The 18,733-nt window shown below is 37.1% G+C and overlaps 1 protein-coding gene across 1 annotated transcript; it reads right to left on the bottom strand.

The window, feature by feature from the left end:
• Positions 1-192: 192 nt before the first annotated feature.
• sarnp (SAP domain containing ribonucleoprotein) lies at positions 193-12,127 on the bottom strand. The gene is made up of 11 exons (XM_022202846.2): positions 12,027-12,127; positions 9,854-9,953; positions 9,523-9,566; positions 9,365-9,435; positions 8,504-8,555; positions 7,087-7,160; positions 6,698-6,735; positions 4,910-4,935; positions 4,741-4,809; positions 1,273-1,368; positions 193-1,155 (listed from the first exon to the last, which is right to left on the bottom strand). Exons 1-11 carry the CDS (start codon positions 12,057-12,059, stop codon positions 1,114-1,116), a joined length of 645 nt encoding a protein of 214 aa, XP_022058538.1. The 5' UTR covers positions 12,060-12,127; the 3' UTR covers positions 193-1,113.
• Positions 12,128-18,733: the final 6,606 nt, after the last annotated feature.

Here is an 18,733-nt window from a genome sequence, read left to right as displayed (position 1 = left end):
AAAAATGCTAAAAAACACACTCTAAAATTCACTTTTTCATAGATTATGTGGCAAAAAGTACAAATATCTGCAATAATTAATTAATAGTCCAGGAATACACACAACTGAGCAAAGTTTACTAATTATCTCTTCGGTGTATGCCAAACTGAAACTTCCGCACTGATTAAACTTCATAAAGAAATGAAGCAGATGTCAAAAAATTGAAAACAATTTATTTTAAATCACAAAATGTTATAAAATGGACAGATAACTGAAGCAGTGTACCAACAGAATCCCCAATTTAGAAAATAAGAAATTAACAGGCTGCTGATTAATCAAAAGTACACTTAAACACACACAGTTAAGTCATAAAAACGGAGTCCTTCTCAGCCAATAAACACAAATACTGTTTATTCACTGTCAGATAGATGTCGTTTAGCTTCACCTGTTCAGGTCTTTAAATGAACGGAGCACACAGAGCATCCACTTTCCCTGGATGTGTGATAAGACGACAGGCCGATGTTAAATCTTCATTAGTTTAAGTTTTCTTATTCTCGCCGTCGACCCAAAGCAAAAAGCCTGAAAACGGCCCAATTTAGGTTTCATTGAGACTTTAGTGGCTGTTTTTTTTGGCTTATGCAAGTGTTTCTGCAGCTGCTTCACAGTTAAACTACTCATTGTCTCATCGTGATCATGGCTGATTTAATCACTTAAAGCTGAGAATGAGATGATTCAACTGTGAACAGATGGAAGCTTTGTGATGGGAAACAGCTGCAGGAAGCGGCTCAACACGACTCACTACTGGATTTGCTTGATAAAGACGTGAAAAAAGGATTTTATTGCAGCTAAACTTAAAACGGCAAGAAATTCTCCACTGAAACTTCCTCTAAAGTCTGTAGAAAGAGTTCAGGAAGTGATAAATGAAGAGCTTTAAGGCCTCTTGGGACCAAACATGTCCGTCTAGATACAAACAAACGTCCTAACTTGAGTTTTGCTGAGAGATTTTTCTGTGTTCTCTGAACGATTTAACATGTATCTCTGCATTTAAATGTACTTTTGCTTCACAGGAGCCACATTAGTTCAGGAATCTCTGGTCATGAAAACACTTTACAAAAAAAACGACCCAGACATTATTTACACGTTTCCAAATCTTTCAGCGCGCTTCATTTTCTTTGCCTGTAGAAAAAAACAGAAAGAAACATTGACATTAATGGAGAAGCGGTCGATTATTTCATTAGTTTTGGTCATTTTTATGTGGATTTGTGATGAAATATAACACAAATAAAACGTTACCTCGATGTCGGCTGCACCAGCTGTACCGACTGAACCTCCGCTTGTTAAGATGCCGAACCTCTCCTTCCTCTTCTTCAGCTTCTCGTCCTCCTCCATCTGGAAAAACATTAATCCTTGATGAATTCAATCCTCTGTTACCTCAGATCATTACATTATTCACTATAAAACAGGGTTTCGACCACACATAACGCCATCTTGAAGAAAAACTATAACAAATGTGTGACAGAAACTATTTAAAAATGCATTTTTCACAACATAAACTGTTAAAAATAATGTTTCAGGACTCTATGACTGCATTTTTGTATATTTCTATATATGAACAAATAAAAAGTAAAAAGTTAAAGATACAAATGGACAGGTTAGTTGAACTCTGCTGCCAACATGAAGATAAAAAGCTTCTGACATTCAGGAAAGTTCTGTGACTGTCAGTAATCACATAATGACATGAATGGTTTTTGAGGGGGAAATTATTTATTAATGAACCCCTTGATGTCTGAATGTATTTACAACTACATAATTTTTTCTATTACACATAGAACAGATATAGAATAATAACAGATATATAATGATTATGCCCCACTCAGAGCGGTCCTACCAGAAACCAGCGCTTGCAAAAGGTTCTGAGGTACGTTTTGAATATGCACAAACCAGCACTGGAGAAATGGATGTGCCGTTTGGGCTGCAGTCTGAATGAAAGTGGTATGATGCAAACATGCGATGATCAGTGTTAAAGGATAAGAGAGGATAAGAAGCAGGTGTCACCAAACAGCTGAGACCACGCGACATAAAATAGAATTGAGACCAGCAAGTTTTATTACCAATAAAGTAACTCAAATGTAACTAAAACTAAAAAAATCTGTTGCTTCTGATCAAAAAGCAACAGATTTGCTTTTGATCAGAAGCAAATCTGTTGCTTCTGAACCAAAAAAACAAAATAATGAACAAGAAAAGCACTCAGAGAGCGCAGGACTTAACCAAGGCTGCTCAGTCGTATCATTTCGGATGAAAGCTTTCATTAAATAATGACCTTGATCTGAGCACAGGCGTGTGTTTTACATGTGTACATTATGCATGGATACCGAATCACATGACCTAAATATGTAACGGGCAGCAGGAATTGATGGGACTCAGAAACACCCCCACAATTTAATCAGTTGTTCCTTGGATCATTTCCAAAGGATAAATCCTGATAAGTCCTCAGCGGTTTACTTGTAGTAGAATCACAGTCATGTGATCATCAGCAAGCAGCTGATGTAGTGTTCACTTGTTGTCATGGTTACAATGACGATGTGCTGCTATCTTGTAATGATACAGAAATCTTTAACAAATCCATGGATCCAGACTATAATAAAATCTAATAACTTGGTTCTTGCAATTGTTTGCTTTCAATGTGCTGCAGGACAGAGTGCTTCAGGCGATCCTTCATCCCCTCAGCCATCAGACTATAGAACTCCTCATAGCTCCCTCACTTTCAACCTGGTTGCCCCTTTAATGTTTTTTTTTAATGTTTTTATGTTTTTACATGTTTTTTGTTTTTCTTAAATCAAATCAAATCAACTTTATTTATATGGCACTTTTCATACAATAGTAACACAAAGTGCCTCACAGAGGATAAAAACAAAAACAACACAATACAAAACACTGTGAAAAACCCGAAACCTTACACCCCCCAACAAATATACACACAGATACACAATCACATATCCATTCACACACATACGTAGACATACGAACAGACATACAGACCCACACACACAAACATACCAACATACACACACCAACATACACCATCTGTCATTAAGGAGATATAGAGGAGACATGGCTGGGCACCGAAATCCGAAGTGAGGAAGAAGCTACCTTTGGGGGCCACGCACACCGAGTGGAGTCATGGACCATGACTGCGGGGGAGCCGACACAAGGACCACCCCAGCCCAGGCAGACAGGAGGCTTCACACGAAGGTGTAAAGCTCTCCAGCCACCCGGGCCAGGGCCATCCACGGGCCGGCACCCCCATCAGTGGACCAGAATCAACTCCAGGTGTGGTAGGCCCCCAGGAGGAAACACTGGAGAAACGAGGGACTAAAACAGTAAAACAAATAAATAAATAAAAAATAGTAAAAAATAAATACATCAATAAATAAATAAAAGGTATGAAAGCTAAGACTGAGATAAGAGAAAAGAATGTATAAGTAAAAATGTATACATAAAATAATAATAAAAATTGTAAGAATAAAAGTCAGATTAAGAAATTATAAAGAATTAAAATCAGTCAGTTAAAAGCCTGATTAAAAAGACGGGTCTTGAGACTCTTTTTAAAAACATCAACGTTCTCTGCGGCCCTGAGGTTCTCTGGGAGGGTGTTCCACAATCGGGGGCCATGATAACTGAATGCCGCCTCCCCGTGTGTTCTAGTTCTAACTTGTGGTATCGTTAAAAAGCCAGCACCAGAGGACCTCAGGGTCCGCGAGGGTTGATAAAATAAAAGTAGTGCAGACAAATAAGAAGGCCCAAGACCGTTAAGACACTTATAAACTAATAAAAGAACCTTAAAATCGATCCTGAAGCGCACGGGGAGCCAATGCAGCGATTTTAAAATAGGTGTAATATGCTCCCGCCCTCCGGTCCTCAACAGCACTCGTGCGGCGGAATTTTGCAATAATTGTAAGTTATGCATTCTCTTTTTAGGAAGACCAGAGAGCAGGGCATTACAGTAATCTAAACGACAGGAAATAAAAGCATGCATCAGCACCTCCGTACTGGCCTGAGAGAGGAACGGGCGGACTCTGGCTATATTCTTGAGATGGTAAAAACCTATCTTTGTTATGTTAATAGGTGATGATGTTTTTATGTGTTTTTGTAGGTGTTTTGTATGAGCTGCCGGATACAACAATTTCCCTATGGGGATAAATAAGGTATCTATCTATCTATCTATCGATCTTGTGTCATTTCTGACCTTCCCTGAAAATTTCATCCAAATCCGTTAGACTGTTTTTGAGTAAAGTTGCTAACAGACAGACAAACGTACGCCGATCGTCGCATAATTCTGCTGCGTTCCTTGGCAGAGTAATGATTTTTTTTTTAAAAAAGATCAATATTATTTCCAGCAAAGTGCATCTGTCCTCAAAAGCAACAGGTTAACATCATCACTGATTTGTTCAGTCACGTTTCACAAACAAATCTGATATATTTTGCACATTTTCTAAAGAAGGAAAAAACTATTTTAAACTGACTAATGTAGCTATTTGTGTTCCTTTTTTTTTTGTATTTTGCTGGTCAGAGGCCTGAAAGTTTAGGAATCCCTGTTTTAACATGTACTTCTGTTTCATTGTGTTGTCATGTGTGAAAATGTGGGAAAAGTAGCTTCAAAAGCATTGCTGAGCAGAAATGTTAGTCTAAATAAAGAGGAGGTTTGAAAGAAAACAGGAGGAGCCTTGACGTCTCTGAACAACCACAGGAGCTCTAAGTCACCTTTAGTGAAATCGATGAAACGTTCATGCCGAATCTTTCTGCTCTCTTCTTCAGCTGATCGACGTTCACCTTCACAAGAAATAAAATGTAAACAAATGAAATCATCTGTTAATGAAGTGGAGCCAAACAGAAAGAAATGATCGACTGGATGAGTTTGTTCAACACTTACAGCAGCTTTACTGTTTGTAACTTGACCTGTTTGGAGTGAAAAGGTGAGAAAATTAGTTAAATTCTGTGTTTTTTTCCATAGAATTATGACAAATGATGTTATGTTCCATCATAGCAGCCTCACACTAGTTTCTACTGCAGGGTTTGATCGTAAGAATCGAGATTTCACCCAATCAGCTTACATTTCCCTCAAAACACCTGATGAAAGCCAGAATGTTCAGCATGTGTACATGAGACAGAGCTCTTATCACATCTAAAACAGTTGTCTCTGGAATTACATTTGGAAATCAGTGGGATAATTTAACTTTAAAGCAGCAGTTGCTGTAGGGCCGAGTTTTAAAAACCTTCTTCACTGAATCTCCAAAGTTAAACACAAGGAAGCAGAAAAACTTCAGTGTTTGAAGACTACAACAACACACCAAGTTTATAACGCAATAAAACACAGGAAATACAATATATAAAGAAATCATGAATATATAAAAGGAAATATCACAGAAATACAAGTGTGTCAGTCACAGGACTTTAAAATCCTGCACATGAGCGGCACAAATAAATCCAAAATAAATCCCATCAATAATTCTTCTGGAAAAAATAATAATAATTTAAAAAGTCAGTATTTTCCTAAAATGCCAGATTTTCCTGGCTTTTTGTTCTACTTTAATATAAATCTCTAACCCACATGGTATTTTGTTAAAAAATACAATAAAAAAGTACAGTGCAATATAAATCCCATAAATAAATCCTTTGGGGAAAAAATAGGATATAAAAAGACTCCATATTTTCTTTAAGTTAAAATTTTTTTTTGCCTTTTTTTTAGTTTTAAATAGCAAATTTCTAAACCAGCCACCATTTATTAATAATAAAATTAAAAAATATATAGTCACTCTTGCATATTCTGTTGATTTTTTTCTATATTTTATTTTCTATATTTTATTTTATCTTAATCTATATAAATACGATAAATAAATTCTTTGGGGGAAAAAATGGGATGTAAAAAGTGTCCAGATTTTCTTTAAGTACATTTTTTTTGCCTTTTTTTTCCAGCTTTAAATAGCAAATTTCTAAACCAGCCACCATTTATTAATAATAAAATGTAAAAAATATATAGTCATTCTTGCATATTCTGTTGATTTTTTTATATTCTATTGTAACTTAATCCATATAAACACGATAAATAAATTCTTTGGGGAAAAAAATAGGATGTAAAAAGTGTCCAGATTTTCTTAAAGCACCAGATTTGTTTTGCTTTTCATCTAGTTTTAAAGAATACATCTGTAAACCACCTGGTATTTTTGCTGATATTTGATACAACAACAGATTTTCCAACTCATTTGGTCGGTTTCTGATGCCTCCAATAACTCAACTGTTATAAATGAACCTATCAAAAGCTTTCAAAGCCATGACATCATAATCTTTGGCTTCCCAAGTAGTTGGAAGGCACAGTAATCTCAGGTTATGTAAACTGGAATAAAAAATTCTCTGTCGTTATTCTGGCACTGAGCCAGTACTAATAATTTTTGTAATCCTAACTGACCTAAAACGGGAAAAGTTTTGTCTGATTTAATGTCAGACGGTGAGAAAAAAAGGTTTTGTGTCTTTTTATAGAGTGTTGGTAAACTTCTGGTTTCAACAGTAAATGCATGTATTTTCCACTAAATTTCAGAGAACATCAAGTCTCTTTTGCAGATTTTTACATATAAGAGCGCCGTATTCACAGCGAAAACCTTTCAAGCTGGTGTTTTTACAGATTCACTCTGAATAAAAACATCAGTGAAGAAAAACAACAGACCTGAAGACGGAGTTGAAGCATCGTTGGATGAACCGAACCTGAACCAAAGGAGACAAAACATTTAGACGTTAACGTTAGATGAAATAAAAATTAGGTTCATCGTCAAACAGAAAGGATCGCCAATGTTTTTACACCATTTTTATTTGTCACAGTAACATTTAATTCATTAAAGCTAGCAATGAGAATCTGTGAATGTCATGAAAAAAGACAACATTAAATCAACAGAACCTCATAGCTTTTATTCACTGATGTAAACAAGAATGAAATGAAATAAACTGTGAATTCATTTGTTCTGTTGACTAAAAGCAGCACCTGGAATTTCAGTGACACTTCTAATTAACAGGGAGGTTTTTCCAAATTGCACTCGACAAGCAGACAGTTGAGCTCACCGTGCTGCACGTAAGGCCTTCTTGCTTTCAGATGTTGCCGGCATGTTGAAACGTTCCGCTCTCTTCTGTAGTCTCTATTCAACAAAACGTAAAATTTTAACTTCTAGAAAATGTTCAGATTTTACATTTTCAATACATCAAAACTAAACTCAATAAAACTAAATTGTCCATCCAAAAATAAAAGTGGATATTCTAACATTTCATTGGACCGCCTTTAGCTCTGAGAACGACACATCCACGCCGTGGCATCGTTTCAATAAGCTTCTGCAATGTCACAGCATTTATTTCTGTGCAGAGGTGAATACATTTTCTACCAAGATCTTATATTGATGATGGGAGAGTCAGACCACTGAGCAAAGTCTTCTCTAGAACATTCCAAAGATTCACAATGGAGCTGACGTCTGGACTCTGTGGAGGTCAATCCATCTCATGCTCCCTGATCCACTCATTCTCAGTGTGAGCCTCATGAATCCTGGCATCTTCATCTTGGAACATGTCATCAGGGAAGAAAAACTCCACTGATGTAAAGACCAGGGGCCTCATTTATAAAGCTTGCGTACGCACAAAACAGGGCTAGAAAGTAGCGTACGCCACTTTCTATGCAAAGGCTGTGATTTCTAAAAACAAACTTGGCATGAGAATGTGCGCACCGGTGCGCCAACTTTGATGCTTGCTTACGCACATTTTAGAGACAGAGGGAACGGCAGTGCCGGAGGGTGAAGTGGTGAATTGAAGCCAGATTGATCTCAAACTTTTATTATCATCACATATTAGACTTGTAGAGCCGGATAATCATAAACCCTCATTGTTGTAGATGTTCATATAGTGCGCCATTCGGCCGACGACTGTATTTGCAGAACTATGTTCATATATCAAACTTCCATCTTCAAATGATATAGAACGGTGAGTGGCACTGATTAATTACTAATTTGGAAAAGGCATGTGACAATCAGTCCAATCGCTGATCAAGCGGATAAATAGCGGGTGACAGCCGTGCGTAATGTGGCACAATGGATGCGCTGGCATTGCTGGAAGATCACGTTAAGAATGGAGAGAGATTTTAGGGATAACGGAGATTTGCCCATGATGATGACTGGCTAATAAGCCGATTCATTTTTTTCAGGTCTTTCACATCCACCAGCAGGTTTTTGGGCTTCAAAGGTTGAAGCAAGCAGTGAATAAAGCAGGACTTCATAATTACTGGGGAAGAAACAGCACATGTGCAACAACTCTGGAGAATTCTCCTGGAAAAATCTCATTGGCCTCTTTATTAAAAAGTCAACAGCTGCACAGATGTCAGACGTGTTGAAGAGAGTTTGAAATGACAGGAAACAGCAGGAAGTAATTTCTTTGAATAAATTGCGATGTGAACACATTTGTACTTGTGTTTGCTTTAATCTTTAGTTTCACTACTTACTTCAGTGGAGGACGATGGAGGAGCGATCTTCACCACCTTCTTCTCAGCAGGTCTGAAAGCAGAAACAGTAAAGACACATAAAGCTATCAGCTACTTTTACACCAAACCTGATGACCGCTGATCCTCTAAACATGAAACACATGATAATATGACCTCTAAAATTCTGCTGGTTGCCTGGCAACCTCATAGGGATGTCAAAACTGAAGGAAATCACAGCCTCACACACAGCGCATATTTAACCCTAGATTCACTGTTTCAGGCCCATTTCGGCCCGATTTTACCTTCTTCAATTTACTGCCAGACACTTTACATTTTTTGCAGATTAAACAACCAACAGATAAAGTGCGAGTCCATAAGCTGTAAGGTAAGATAGAAATAGTTAACTATTAAATTGTGAGTTAGCCCTGATAGTTTCCCCCTTTGTTTTAGCCTTCATGCTAAGCTGCAGCTAATCAGCTCCTGGCTCTAGTTGCTCAGCTAAAACCTTCAGCTCTGCATATTTCCACAATGTTATTTCTCTGTCCTACAACGTTGATTACAATTACATGCAAACTGGGAAATATGCAAATTAGGCGATGACATCATTTAGCGACTTCTAGGAGAGCCAACAGTGACTTTCCTTACTGAGGAGTTGACAACACTGGTCAGAGATAGTGACTGTCCAGTAGATGCTGTAAATGTCACCAATCTCTCTCAAAAACCCATCTTTTTTTTCTTGTGTTGAGTCTTTCTTGCTTTCTACTTAGGTTTCTTGCTAATATATACACTCTGACAGTATGTACGCACGTTTCTAAGTCATTGTTGTTTTATCCACAATCAAAAACTACAGAAGAACAACAGCTTAAACAAACACAAACTCACGGGTCAATCTCAGTAGATTCAGAATCCTTCACGACTTTGACGTTGTTGGAACTCTCAACTTTAGTGAAGTCCTGAAATGAAAAAATTAATATTTCTTTCACAAGAGTCTTAGAAGAAGCACTGAATGAGCACGTAGTGTAAAGAGACAGTCCTATTACCACTGCATCCTCTGCCAGAACATCATCCACGTCCACATCTTCCTCTGTTGTTTGGAACACCAGAAAGAAAAAAGGTAGAGATCCATGAGTTTATGAAAATATCAAGAAAAATGCAGGGATTAATAACCAGGACAGACACTCTGATTACACACCAAGCACTAACAGCATCTTTTATCGGCACTGTACAGAGAAACTAGAAACCTCATCCTGATCAGATGCAGGTCTGATCACCAGTAGAAGTTAATGCATCACTGGTGCAGCCACAACGCAAACACTTATTTCATGTTACTACATCTAAATAAACATCTAAGTGGAGCAAATGCAGCCTCACCGTGTTCCTCCAGATAAGCCTGCAGTCGGGCGATGAGCTCCCCTTTGTTTCCTTTAGTCTCCAGACCTCTGGCCTCACACTCCTGCCTCAGCTCAGCAAGCTACAAGACCACAGACAAAGGCAGGACTTTAATTTAACAAGCAATACACATGAGACTCTAGTAAGAAGCAAAGATAATCTGTGGACTATTCAGACAAACTGGAACAAAGTCTGTGGAAATCAATTTATCGGATGTTACTCTGAGCGAAGAAATCATAACCCTGAAACTGATTTCATAGAGATATCAGTGTTTGTGTCCTGACGAAAGGTTCAGAGCTTAGAAACAGCAGCTAATTACAAAGTCTCACCACACGGTCCTTTTAGTAGCTGATCAGAAGCTTTCAGTCAAGTCACATGATCATCCTGTTCAGTGGTCATTACAGTTTACAGCTGCAGCTAACAGTTAGTTATGATCTTCTAATGTGCTAATTATTCCCTTAAATATTCAGACAACTGTGAATAAAATGTTAGAATAATATTAAAACATACACATTGCAACTGACTAACTGACTTCATTTTTCTTGTAGGCATTTGCTGACTGGGTTCAATTCTACCAGTAGTGTAGAGTGTTAATGTTTGCTCCTGTGTATGAAATGATACAGTTTTGGTTTAATTTCCTTTAATTATGTCAGATATTGAGCAGCACTTACAACAAAGTATGGTGTGGTCTAAAAATTGACTATTTTAGTACTTGATTGTGTATTCCCTTGCTTTCGTTGTATTATATAATAACTTTATTTATATAGCATGCTTAAGAACAGCATTCACAAGGTGCTTTAGTGGTGAAAACATGCAACACAGACAATCAAGCAAGATATAGGCAACAATTCAGAGCAGTCAGTTTAAATAAATAGTAAAAATGATAATAAATTAAATCAATATTTAGCTAGATTAGCACGCAAATTAAACAAGGGAACAAGGAAGTTTAAAAAATTAAAGAATAAGATTGAGGGTTAAAATTAAGAATCAAAAAATTAGAGAATTACAGAATTAGAGACACGACATATTAGAGATGAGATATTTACTTTTTGATTTACAATTACATTTTATATATTAGTTTGCTTTGTTTTTGGCATATGTTTATGTTGTTATCTGTCTCAGAACATGTACAACACCGTGGTCAACTGTGATTGTTTTAAAAATACGCTCCATAAAACAATTTTATTTGATAATTGTTCGATTTGGGTGAACTGACCGTTTACACCTGTAAGATAAGCTCAGAGTTGTACTCGGGAAATTGTGGAGAAGAATTCCTTGCTGACGTGAGGAAAAGCTAGGACTGAAATTTACTGTTGGATGTCATGTCAGGAATAATCTACAATAATTGAAATTATTGAAATTATTACTGTTGTGAATCAGGCGCAAATGAACGGCAATCTCTATGCTGCAGGGTGATTAATAAAATGGGAGAAAAAAAATCTAACAAACAGCTGGAAGCAACAAACTTAACTTAATTTCCTGATAAAGAATAGTCATTACTAGTGAGTCTATTTAATCTAAACAATTAAAAGTCTGCTTTCAACATTAAGACTGCTTGATTCAGAAAAAAGCAGCTGTCTACTCACATAAAACTACACAAAACAGCTTTAAAATGAAGCACGATCACTTTTTGGCACAACCCCGGTCATGTTGCGAGGTTCGATCTGACGGTAAGACGGTCAGAAATGAAGCCGAAACGTTCAGTTGTCGTTAAATTACCGTAAAATAGTTCATCTCCGGGAGCAGCTGTATAGCAACCGAAGCGCGAAACAGTGTATCTTCGAGGCTAACGTTCGGCTAACTCACACTACAAGATCACACAGGCATGCTTGTCGGTACTTATAATTTATTTGACCCAAAAGAAGACGTTTGGGCGCTTTTAATCTAACAGAAGCTACAGTTGTAGTTATCACTACATTTATTTGCAGCTTTTAATTCATCTACTTAAACGTTAGCATGGCATTAGCTCGTTGAACACACGCCGGTTTTTTAGCATCCATGACCGGCGGACACATTTATTTCTTTAATTAAACCGGTTAATTTTCCGTTAACCACACTCTCCGGCGCTGCAACTAGCGGCGGCAACGTTGCATTTCAAGCTAACAAACTGACCTAATGACGGTAATAAAAATCATTATTTCAAATCTCCACCAACCTTCAGCTTCTGCAGCTCTATGACTTCGGCCATCTTTCTTTGTTGATGTATTACTTCCTCCAATCACACGGGAGTTCTTCTCCTTCTCAGCCGTGGATCCGCCCACGCTGCTCACAGCGCCCCTGCTGGACCGGCGACACCCTGCAGGCGGCTGGACGCTACTGCAGGGAAAAATAGACAGCAAAAAAATATATAGATAAATCCTTTCAGCAAACAAATATAAACTTTATCTGAAAGAAAAATATGGAAAAATAAATTACTTACAGCTATCAATTTTGGTATTATTTTTTAATGAATGAATGAGAGAGAAAAACAAAAATGAGACACAAAACAACAAAATCGAAACAGACGACAAAAACAAGACACAAAACAACAGAAATGAGACACAAAACAATAGAAATGAGACACAAAACAACTAAATTGAGACACAATCAACGGAAATGAGACACAACTGACAAAAACGGGACACAATACAAAACAAATTAGAGACAAAACAATAAAAGCAATACAAAACAATAAAAATGAGAGATAAAAAGATCAAAATAAGATAAAACAACAAAAATGAGACACAAATAACAGAAATAAGACACAAAACAACAAAACAAGACACAAAATGCCAAAAACAAGACAGGAAATGACGAAAACGCGACACAAAACAACAAAAGCGAGACACAAAATGAGAAAAACAAGACACAAAATGACAAAAGTGAGACACAAAACAGCAGAAATGAGACACAAAACAACAGAAATGGGACAAAAAACAACAAAAACAATACAAAACAATAAAAATGAGAGACAAAATTACAAAAACAAGACAAAAACAAAAAGGAGACATAATCAACAGAAATGAAACACTAAGCAACAAAAACGAGACACAAAACGACAAAAATGAGACGTAAAATAACAAAAACAAGACACAAAACTATAGAAATTAGACAAAAAAGGACAGAAACAAAACACAAAACAACAGATATGAGACATAAAAACAGAAATGAGACACAAAATGACAAAACTGAGGCTTAAAATGATAAAAACAAGACCCAAAGCAACAAAAATGAGACATAGACAACAAAAACGAGTAACAAAGTGACAAAACAAGGAACAAACAATAGAAATCTTACAACAGTTCTACAAATTCATTTATCAGACGCTTTTATTGAAAGCAATGTGCATCTGAGAGTAGAAACAACACAAGCAATTAATTAAGAAATGAGACACAAACAACAGAAATGAGACACAAAATGTTGCTCTGTTCTGTTGATGGACACACAAAGACTTATTATACTCCAGAATCCTCCAACTATGTTTGCCTCACAGGTGTTACCAAATTAATATTTGTGAGTTTTTTAATTTCTTTTTAAGGCAGAAATTACAGGAAAAACAGCCCATAGTTTGAGGTGATGGAAGTTTTTGTTGAATCAGGAAAAAAAAAACGATTCCAGACAGTAGCTCTGGTTTCTTATCATTACACCATGTGGTGATCTCAGCCTCCATTAGATTCATATTATCATGTTTTCTCTGGTTTTCTGTTTGACTCGTTGGAGGAAAGATGAAGGCGGATGAGAAGATGGTTCACATTCTCGTTGCTAGGCAACATGGTGCTCAGCATGAGTCACTGGGCTTCATGGTGCAATCCAATGAAAGACACAGACGAGGCTGCATCACAACAGAAAATGTTCTTTATCTCGCTAATATTTCCCTGTGTATTTTACATTGTTTTTGTCATTTAATTTGACAACATTTTGTGCAAAAATCCTACATAAGTTTGAATGCATTCATATTTTTCTTTATCTGTCTTCCTCTTCTACACTGCCAGTCAAAAGTGAGGACACACCTTCTCATTTAATGGTTTTTCTACATTTCCATGACTATTTACATTGTAGAATATCAGTGAAGGCATCAAAACTATGAATGAACACATATGGAATTATGTAGTAAACAAACAAATATGAAATAAGTCAAAACAAGTTTTATATTTTACATTTTTGAAAATAGCCACCATTTGCTTTGATTACTACCTTAAGAATAAATCAAGGATTAAAGGACTAGATAGATAGATAGATAGATAGATAGATAGATAGATAGATAGATAGATAGATAGATAGATAGATAGATAGATAGATAGATAGATAGATAGATAGATAGATAGATAGACTCCCTGAAAAGTCTGACTGCAGCTCGTACAGAATGCTCCAGCTCGAGTCCTAACGAGGACCAAAAAAGTCAATCACATCAGTTCTTAGATCTCTACACTGGCTTCCTGTCTGCCAGAGAATAGATTTTAAAATCCTGCTGATAATTTATAAAGCACTGAATGGTTTAGGCCCAAAATACATAGCTGATCTGCCACCACTTTATGAACCATCTCAACCTCTGAGGTCATCTGGTCCTGGTCTGCTTTCAGTCCCTACAGTTAGAACTGAACACGGTGAAGCAGCGTTTACTCATGATGCTCCACATATCTGAAACAAACTCTCTGAAAACTCTCACTGCTTTTAAATCAAAGCTCAAGACTTTTCTGTTTGCCACTGCTTTCCTACACTCAACAAAAATATAAAGGCAACACTTTTGTTTTTGCTCCCATTTTTTATGAAATGAACTCAAAGATCTAAAACTTTTTCCACATACACAGTATCACCATTTCTCTCAAATATTGTTCACAAATCTGTCTAAATCTGTGATAGTGAGCACTTCTCCTTTGCTGAGATAATCCATCCCACCTCACAGGTGTGCCATATCAAGATGCTGATTAGACACCATGATTAGTGCACAGGTGTGCCTTAGACTGCCACAATAAAAGGACACTCTGAAAGGTGCAGTTTTGTTTTTTTTTTTTTGGGGGGGGGGAGGGGCACTCCTCTTCAATGGCTGTGTGTTAAGCATGTTTGGGATGCTCTGGATCGGCGTATACGACAGTGTGTACGAGTTCCTGTCAATATCCAACAACTTTGCACAGCCATTGAAGAGGAGTGCCCCCCCCAATAAAACAAAACAAAAATGCACCTTTCAGAGTGGCCTTTTATTGTGGGCAGTCTAAGGCACACCTGTGCACTAATCATGGTGTCTAATCAGCATCTTGATATGGCACACCTGTGAGGTGGGATGGATTATCTCAGCAAAGGAGAAGTGCTCACTATCACAGATTTAGACAGATTTGTGAAGAATATTTGAGAGAAATGGTGATATGTGGAAAAAGTTTTAGATCTTTGAGTTCATCTCATAAAAAATGGAAGCAAAAACAAAAGTGTTGCGTTTATATTTTTGTTGAGTGTATTATGGGTTATTTTAACTTGTTTGAAATGGAAATGGTAATTTTATTTTTAAATATATTTCCTTTTGTTTGCTGTTTTATTATATTTGTCTTTTTAATTGTTCTCTTTTATGCTTCCAGTGCTTTTAATGTTTTAATATAAAGCACACTGAGTTGCCCTTGTGTATTAAATGTGCTATTCAAAATAAAGCTGCCTTGCCTTGCCTATTGCTTTGTACACTCTTGGAATTCTCTCCATGAGCTTCATGAGGTAGAACCTGAAATGGTTTTCCAACAGTCTTGAAGGAGTTTCCAGAGATGTTGAACACTTTGTCGTTGTCACGTTGTCCCTTTTTCCTTCACTCTGCGTTCCATCTCATCCAAAGCATCTGGATTGGGTTTAGATCAGGTGACTGTGGAGGTCAGATCATCTGACCTAAGCAGCACTCCATCATCTCCTTCTTGGCCAAATAGCCCTTCTGCAGCCTGGAGGTGTGTTTGGAGTCATTATACTGTTGAAAAATAAATGATGGTCCTGCTAAATACAAACTGGATGGAATGACATGTTGCTGCAGGATGCTGTGGAAGCCATGCTGGTTCAATGTGCCTTCAGTTTTGAATAAATCCCCAACAGTGTCACCAGCAAAGCACCCCCACACTATCACACCTCCTCCTCCATGCTTCACTCTCTTAGCTTAGCATGTTTGCATGCTAACATTCGAATCAGAATCAGAATCAGAATGCGGTTTACTGCCAAGTAGGTTTTTACACTTACAAGGAATTTTCTCTGGTGCTCTTGGTGCAAGTACAGATACAATAAAATAAAATAGTAGGTAAAGAGATGTAGGAAATATGGATAAAATAGACAAGGTATGTACAGTTACTATGCAGTAGTAATTAATATAGTCAACAGAGCTGATTTGCAGTGGCACGCGCAGTGTTTATCAGCGATGCAGCAGAGGGGAAGAAGTTGTTCTTGTGGCGAGAGGTTTTAGTCCTGATGGACCGCAGCCTCCTGCCTGAGGGGAGGGGTTCAAGAAGTTTGTGTCCAGGGTGAGAGGGGTCGGCCAAGATCTTGGTTGCATGCCTTAAAAGCCTAGAGAGATGGCAGGTTACATCCGATCACCTTCTCAGCAGAGCGGATGATGCTCTGCAGCCTGCTCTTGTCCCGAGCGGTAGCTGCAGGGTACCAGACAGTGATGGACGAGGAGAGGATGGATTCTATGATGGCCGTGTAGAAGTGCACCATCATAGTCTTTGGCAGGTTGAACTTCTTCAGCTGCCTCAAAAAGTACATTCTCTGCTGTGCCTTTTTGGTTATAGAGGTGATGTTCATCTCCCACTTCAGGGCTTCAAATTCAAGAATAAATCACTAGTCTTGTTATTTTCACCCATACACAAACCATATATCTATCCATGCATGTTATTTTAAATAACTAGGCTCAACTAATTTGTTTGAAATTAGCCATTTTGATCATATTTTAAGATTTTATGAGCTGAAATTCACAATTTTTCTTCTTTTAAACTCAATCCTGCTCATAATGAGAATTTGGGCTTTTAATTTGGCGGGGTATTTTTGCAGCGTGTTTTAATGAGACAACTTTAATGGCCCTTAAGTCCTAAAAGCCCTAATGTTAGCATGCTAGCATGCTAAGTTCAGGCTTGAACATTATTACTTAACTGTCCTCAGATGTTTTCTGTCATGTTTTCAGGGCTTCATGTTCCAGATGAATCAGGTCTGAACTGCATTTACTGCTGAATGCTTAGAAGTACAATCACTGAATCTGAAATGTGGTAGAATTCAAATATAAGGTAGCAGAAAACATAAAAAAGTGCCTCAAAAATGTAATTAGGTATAACACCTGAGTAAATGTCAGCTAGATAAAATTTTTGATTTATGACTAATTTGGACGAAATTACCATAAGCTGTACTTTGTGTTTAGAGCTAATTAGCTAATGTTAGCATGCTAAAATGCTAAGCTAAGACAGTAAACATTACACCCATAGACCTGCAGGACGAGCACACTGCTAGCGTTTAGCTCCTGTTATCACCATGCAGTCTGCAGTGATTATTTGACTGTCCTCAGATGTTTTCTGTGGTGCTTTCTGGTCTTCGTGTCCCAGATGAATCAGGTCTGAGCGAGTTCCAGGGCTCACAGATGAATCAGGTCTGAACTGGATTTGCTGCTGAATGCTGACATTGTTTTAAAAAGAGGTTTAAACAGTGTCACAGTTTTCATATGATACAGAAAAACGTTCAGCAGACTGACTTTAAAGTTGTGGAGGACAAAGCCGGATGAATTTAGGGAGTCACAAGAGCTCCAGTAATCCTCATTAACGCTGCATTCCTCCCAGCCGCTGACTGACCCATTGTTCCAATGACACAGAAATACAAACCTTCATATCAGACTTTATATTTAACTTAAGAGTGGCATCAAAACAGAACTTCACAGCATGCACTCCTGCAGATATACAACATCCATAAAGATTTCCTGATGTGGATTCATTAATCATCAGCATGAATTCAGAGTAAATCCTCACATAATTAATTAACGAAGCCCAAAAAGCATCAGGTGACTTCAGCAGAGATTTGGAGGCACATGTTCTGTTGAACTGAAAACAATGCAAATCCCCTAAAATTAACGGTACCGTAACCCTCATGATCTAAATACGACCCCGATGGGTTGTTTTTTAGCCTCAAGACAATGACAAATAGTTAATTTTAAAAAATATTTATGTTTTTCCCGATTTTCTTAAAAACCTATCTGAAAAATGTTCAATTTTCCAGTTATTTGGGTTTAGAATAATGTAAAACGGCTCCACATTTATGCAGCAGCTGCTATATTTATAATGTTTTTAAGTCTAATGAAAGCTCATTATGAACATACTTTTAAAAACAAATTTGTAATGTTGCTTAATTAGCATAAACCTAAGAGTATTATATTGTAAAAATGAGCAGGTAGCATTTAATATTTCCTCAAGCTGGAGCTTATATTTGGTGTGATATTTGAATAAGCCAGTGTGGAAGAATCAATACTTCTATATATATTTAGTTTATTTTTATTTTCTGCAAGCTTCCTACTATTTTGCACTTGTGTTTGTTACTCTACAAATGTCCCCACTGTGTTTTATTTAGGAATCCCAAACTAAGTTAATACAGTTACAGATGTTTTCATTTCAAAAAACATCCTATAATTTTCTAAAAATAAATTTCCAATAAAATAATAAAATAGCAAACAATAAGAATATGAATCTTCTTTCAGATGCAGTAATTTCTAGATGTTTAAACCAGAAGAGTTAGTTGGTCATTGATCGTGACACCCGAGTTTCTGGCAGGCTTTGTGGGTTTGGAAACCAGACACCAAACAACAGAAATGAGAAATATTACGGCAAGAACAAGACACAAAACGACAGAAATGGGACATAAAATGACAAAAATGAGAAACAAACCAACAGA

This window comes from Acanthochromis polyacanthus, chromosome 6, assembly GCF_021347895.1.
Source record: "Acanthochromis polyacanthus isolate Apoly-LR-REF ecotype Palm Island chromosome 6, KAUST_Apoly_ChrSc, whole genome shotgun sequence".
In the NCBI taxonomy this organism is placed as follows: Eukaryota; Metazoa; Chordata; class Actinopteri; family Pomacentridae; genus Acanthochromis; species Acanthochromis polyacanthus.
The sequence above is the reverse complement of the archived record's forward strand: the minus strand, read 5'-3'. Positions and strand labels throughout refer to the sequence as shown.

Bases quoted from the DNA above. Each gene is read 5' to 3' on its own strand.
- sarnp (XM_022202846.2), bottom strand. From the start codon at position 12,059: ATGGCCGAAGTCATAGAGCTGCAGAAGCTGAAG. The intron at 9,436-9,522 runs GTAATAGGACTG...TTTTCATTTCAG, and splicing joins TTCTGGCAGAGGATGCAGTG to GACTTCACTAAAGTTGAGAG. The intron at 4,810-4,909 runs GTAAGTGTTGAA...TTTCTTGTGAAG, and splicing joins TTACAAACAGTAAAGCTGCT to GTGAACGTCGATCAGCTGAA.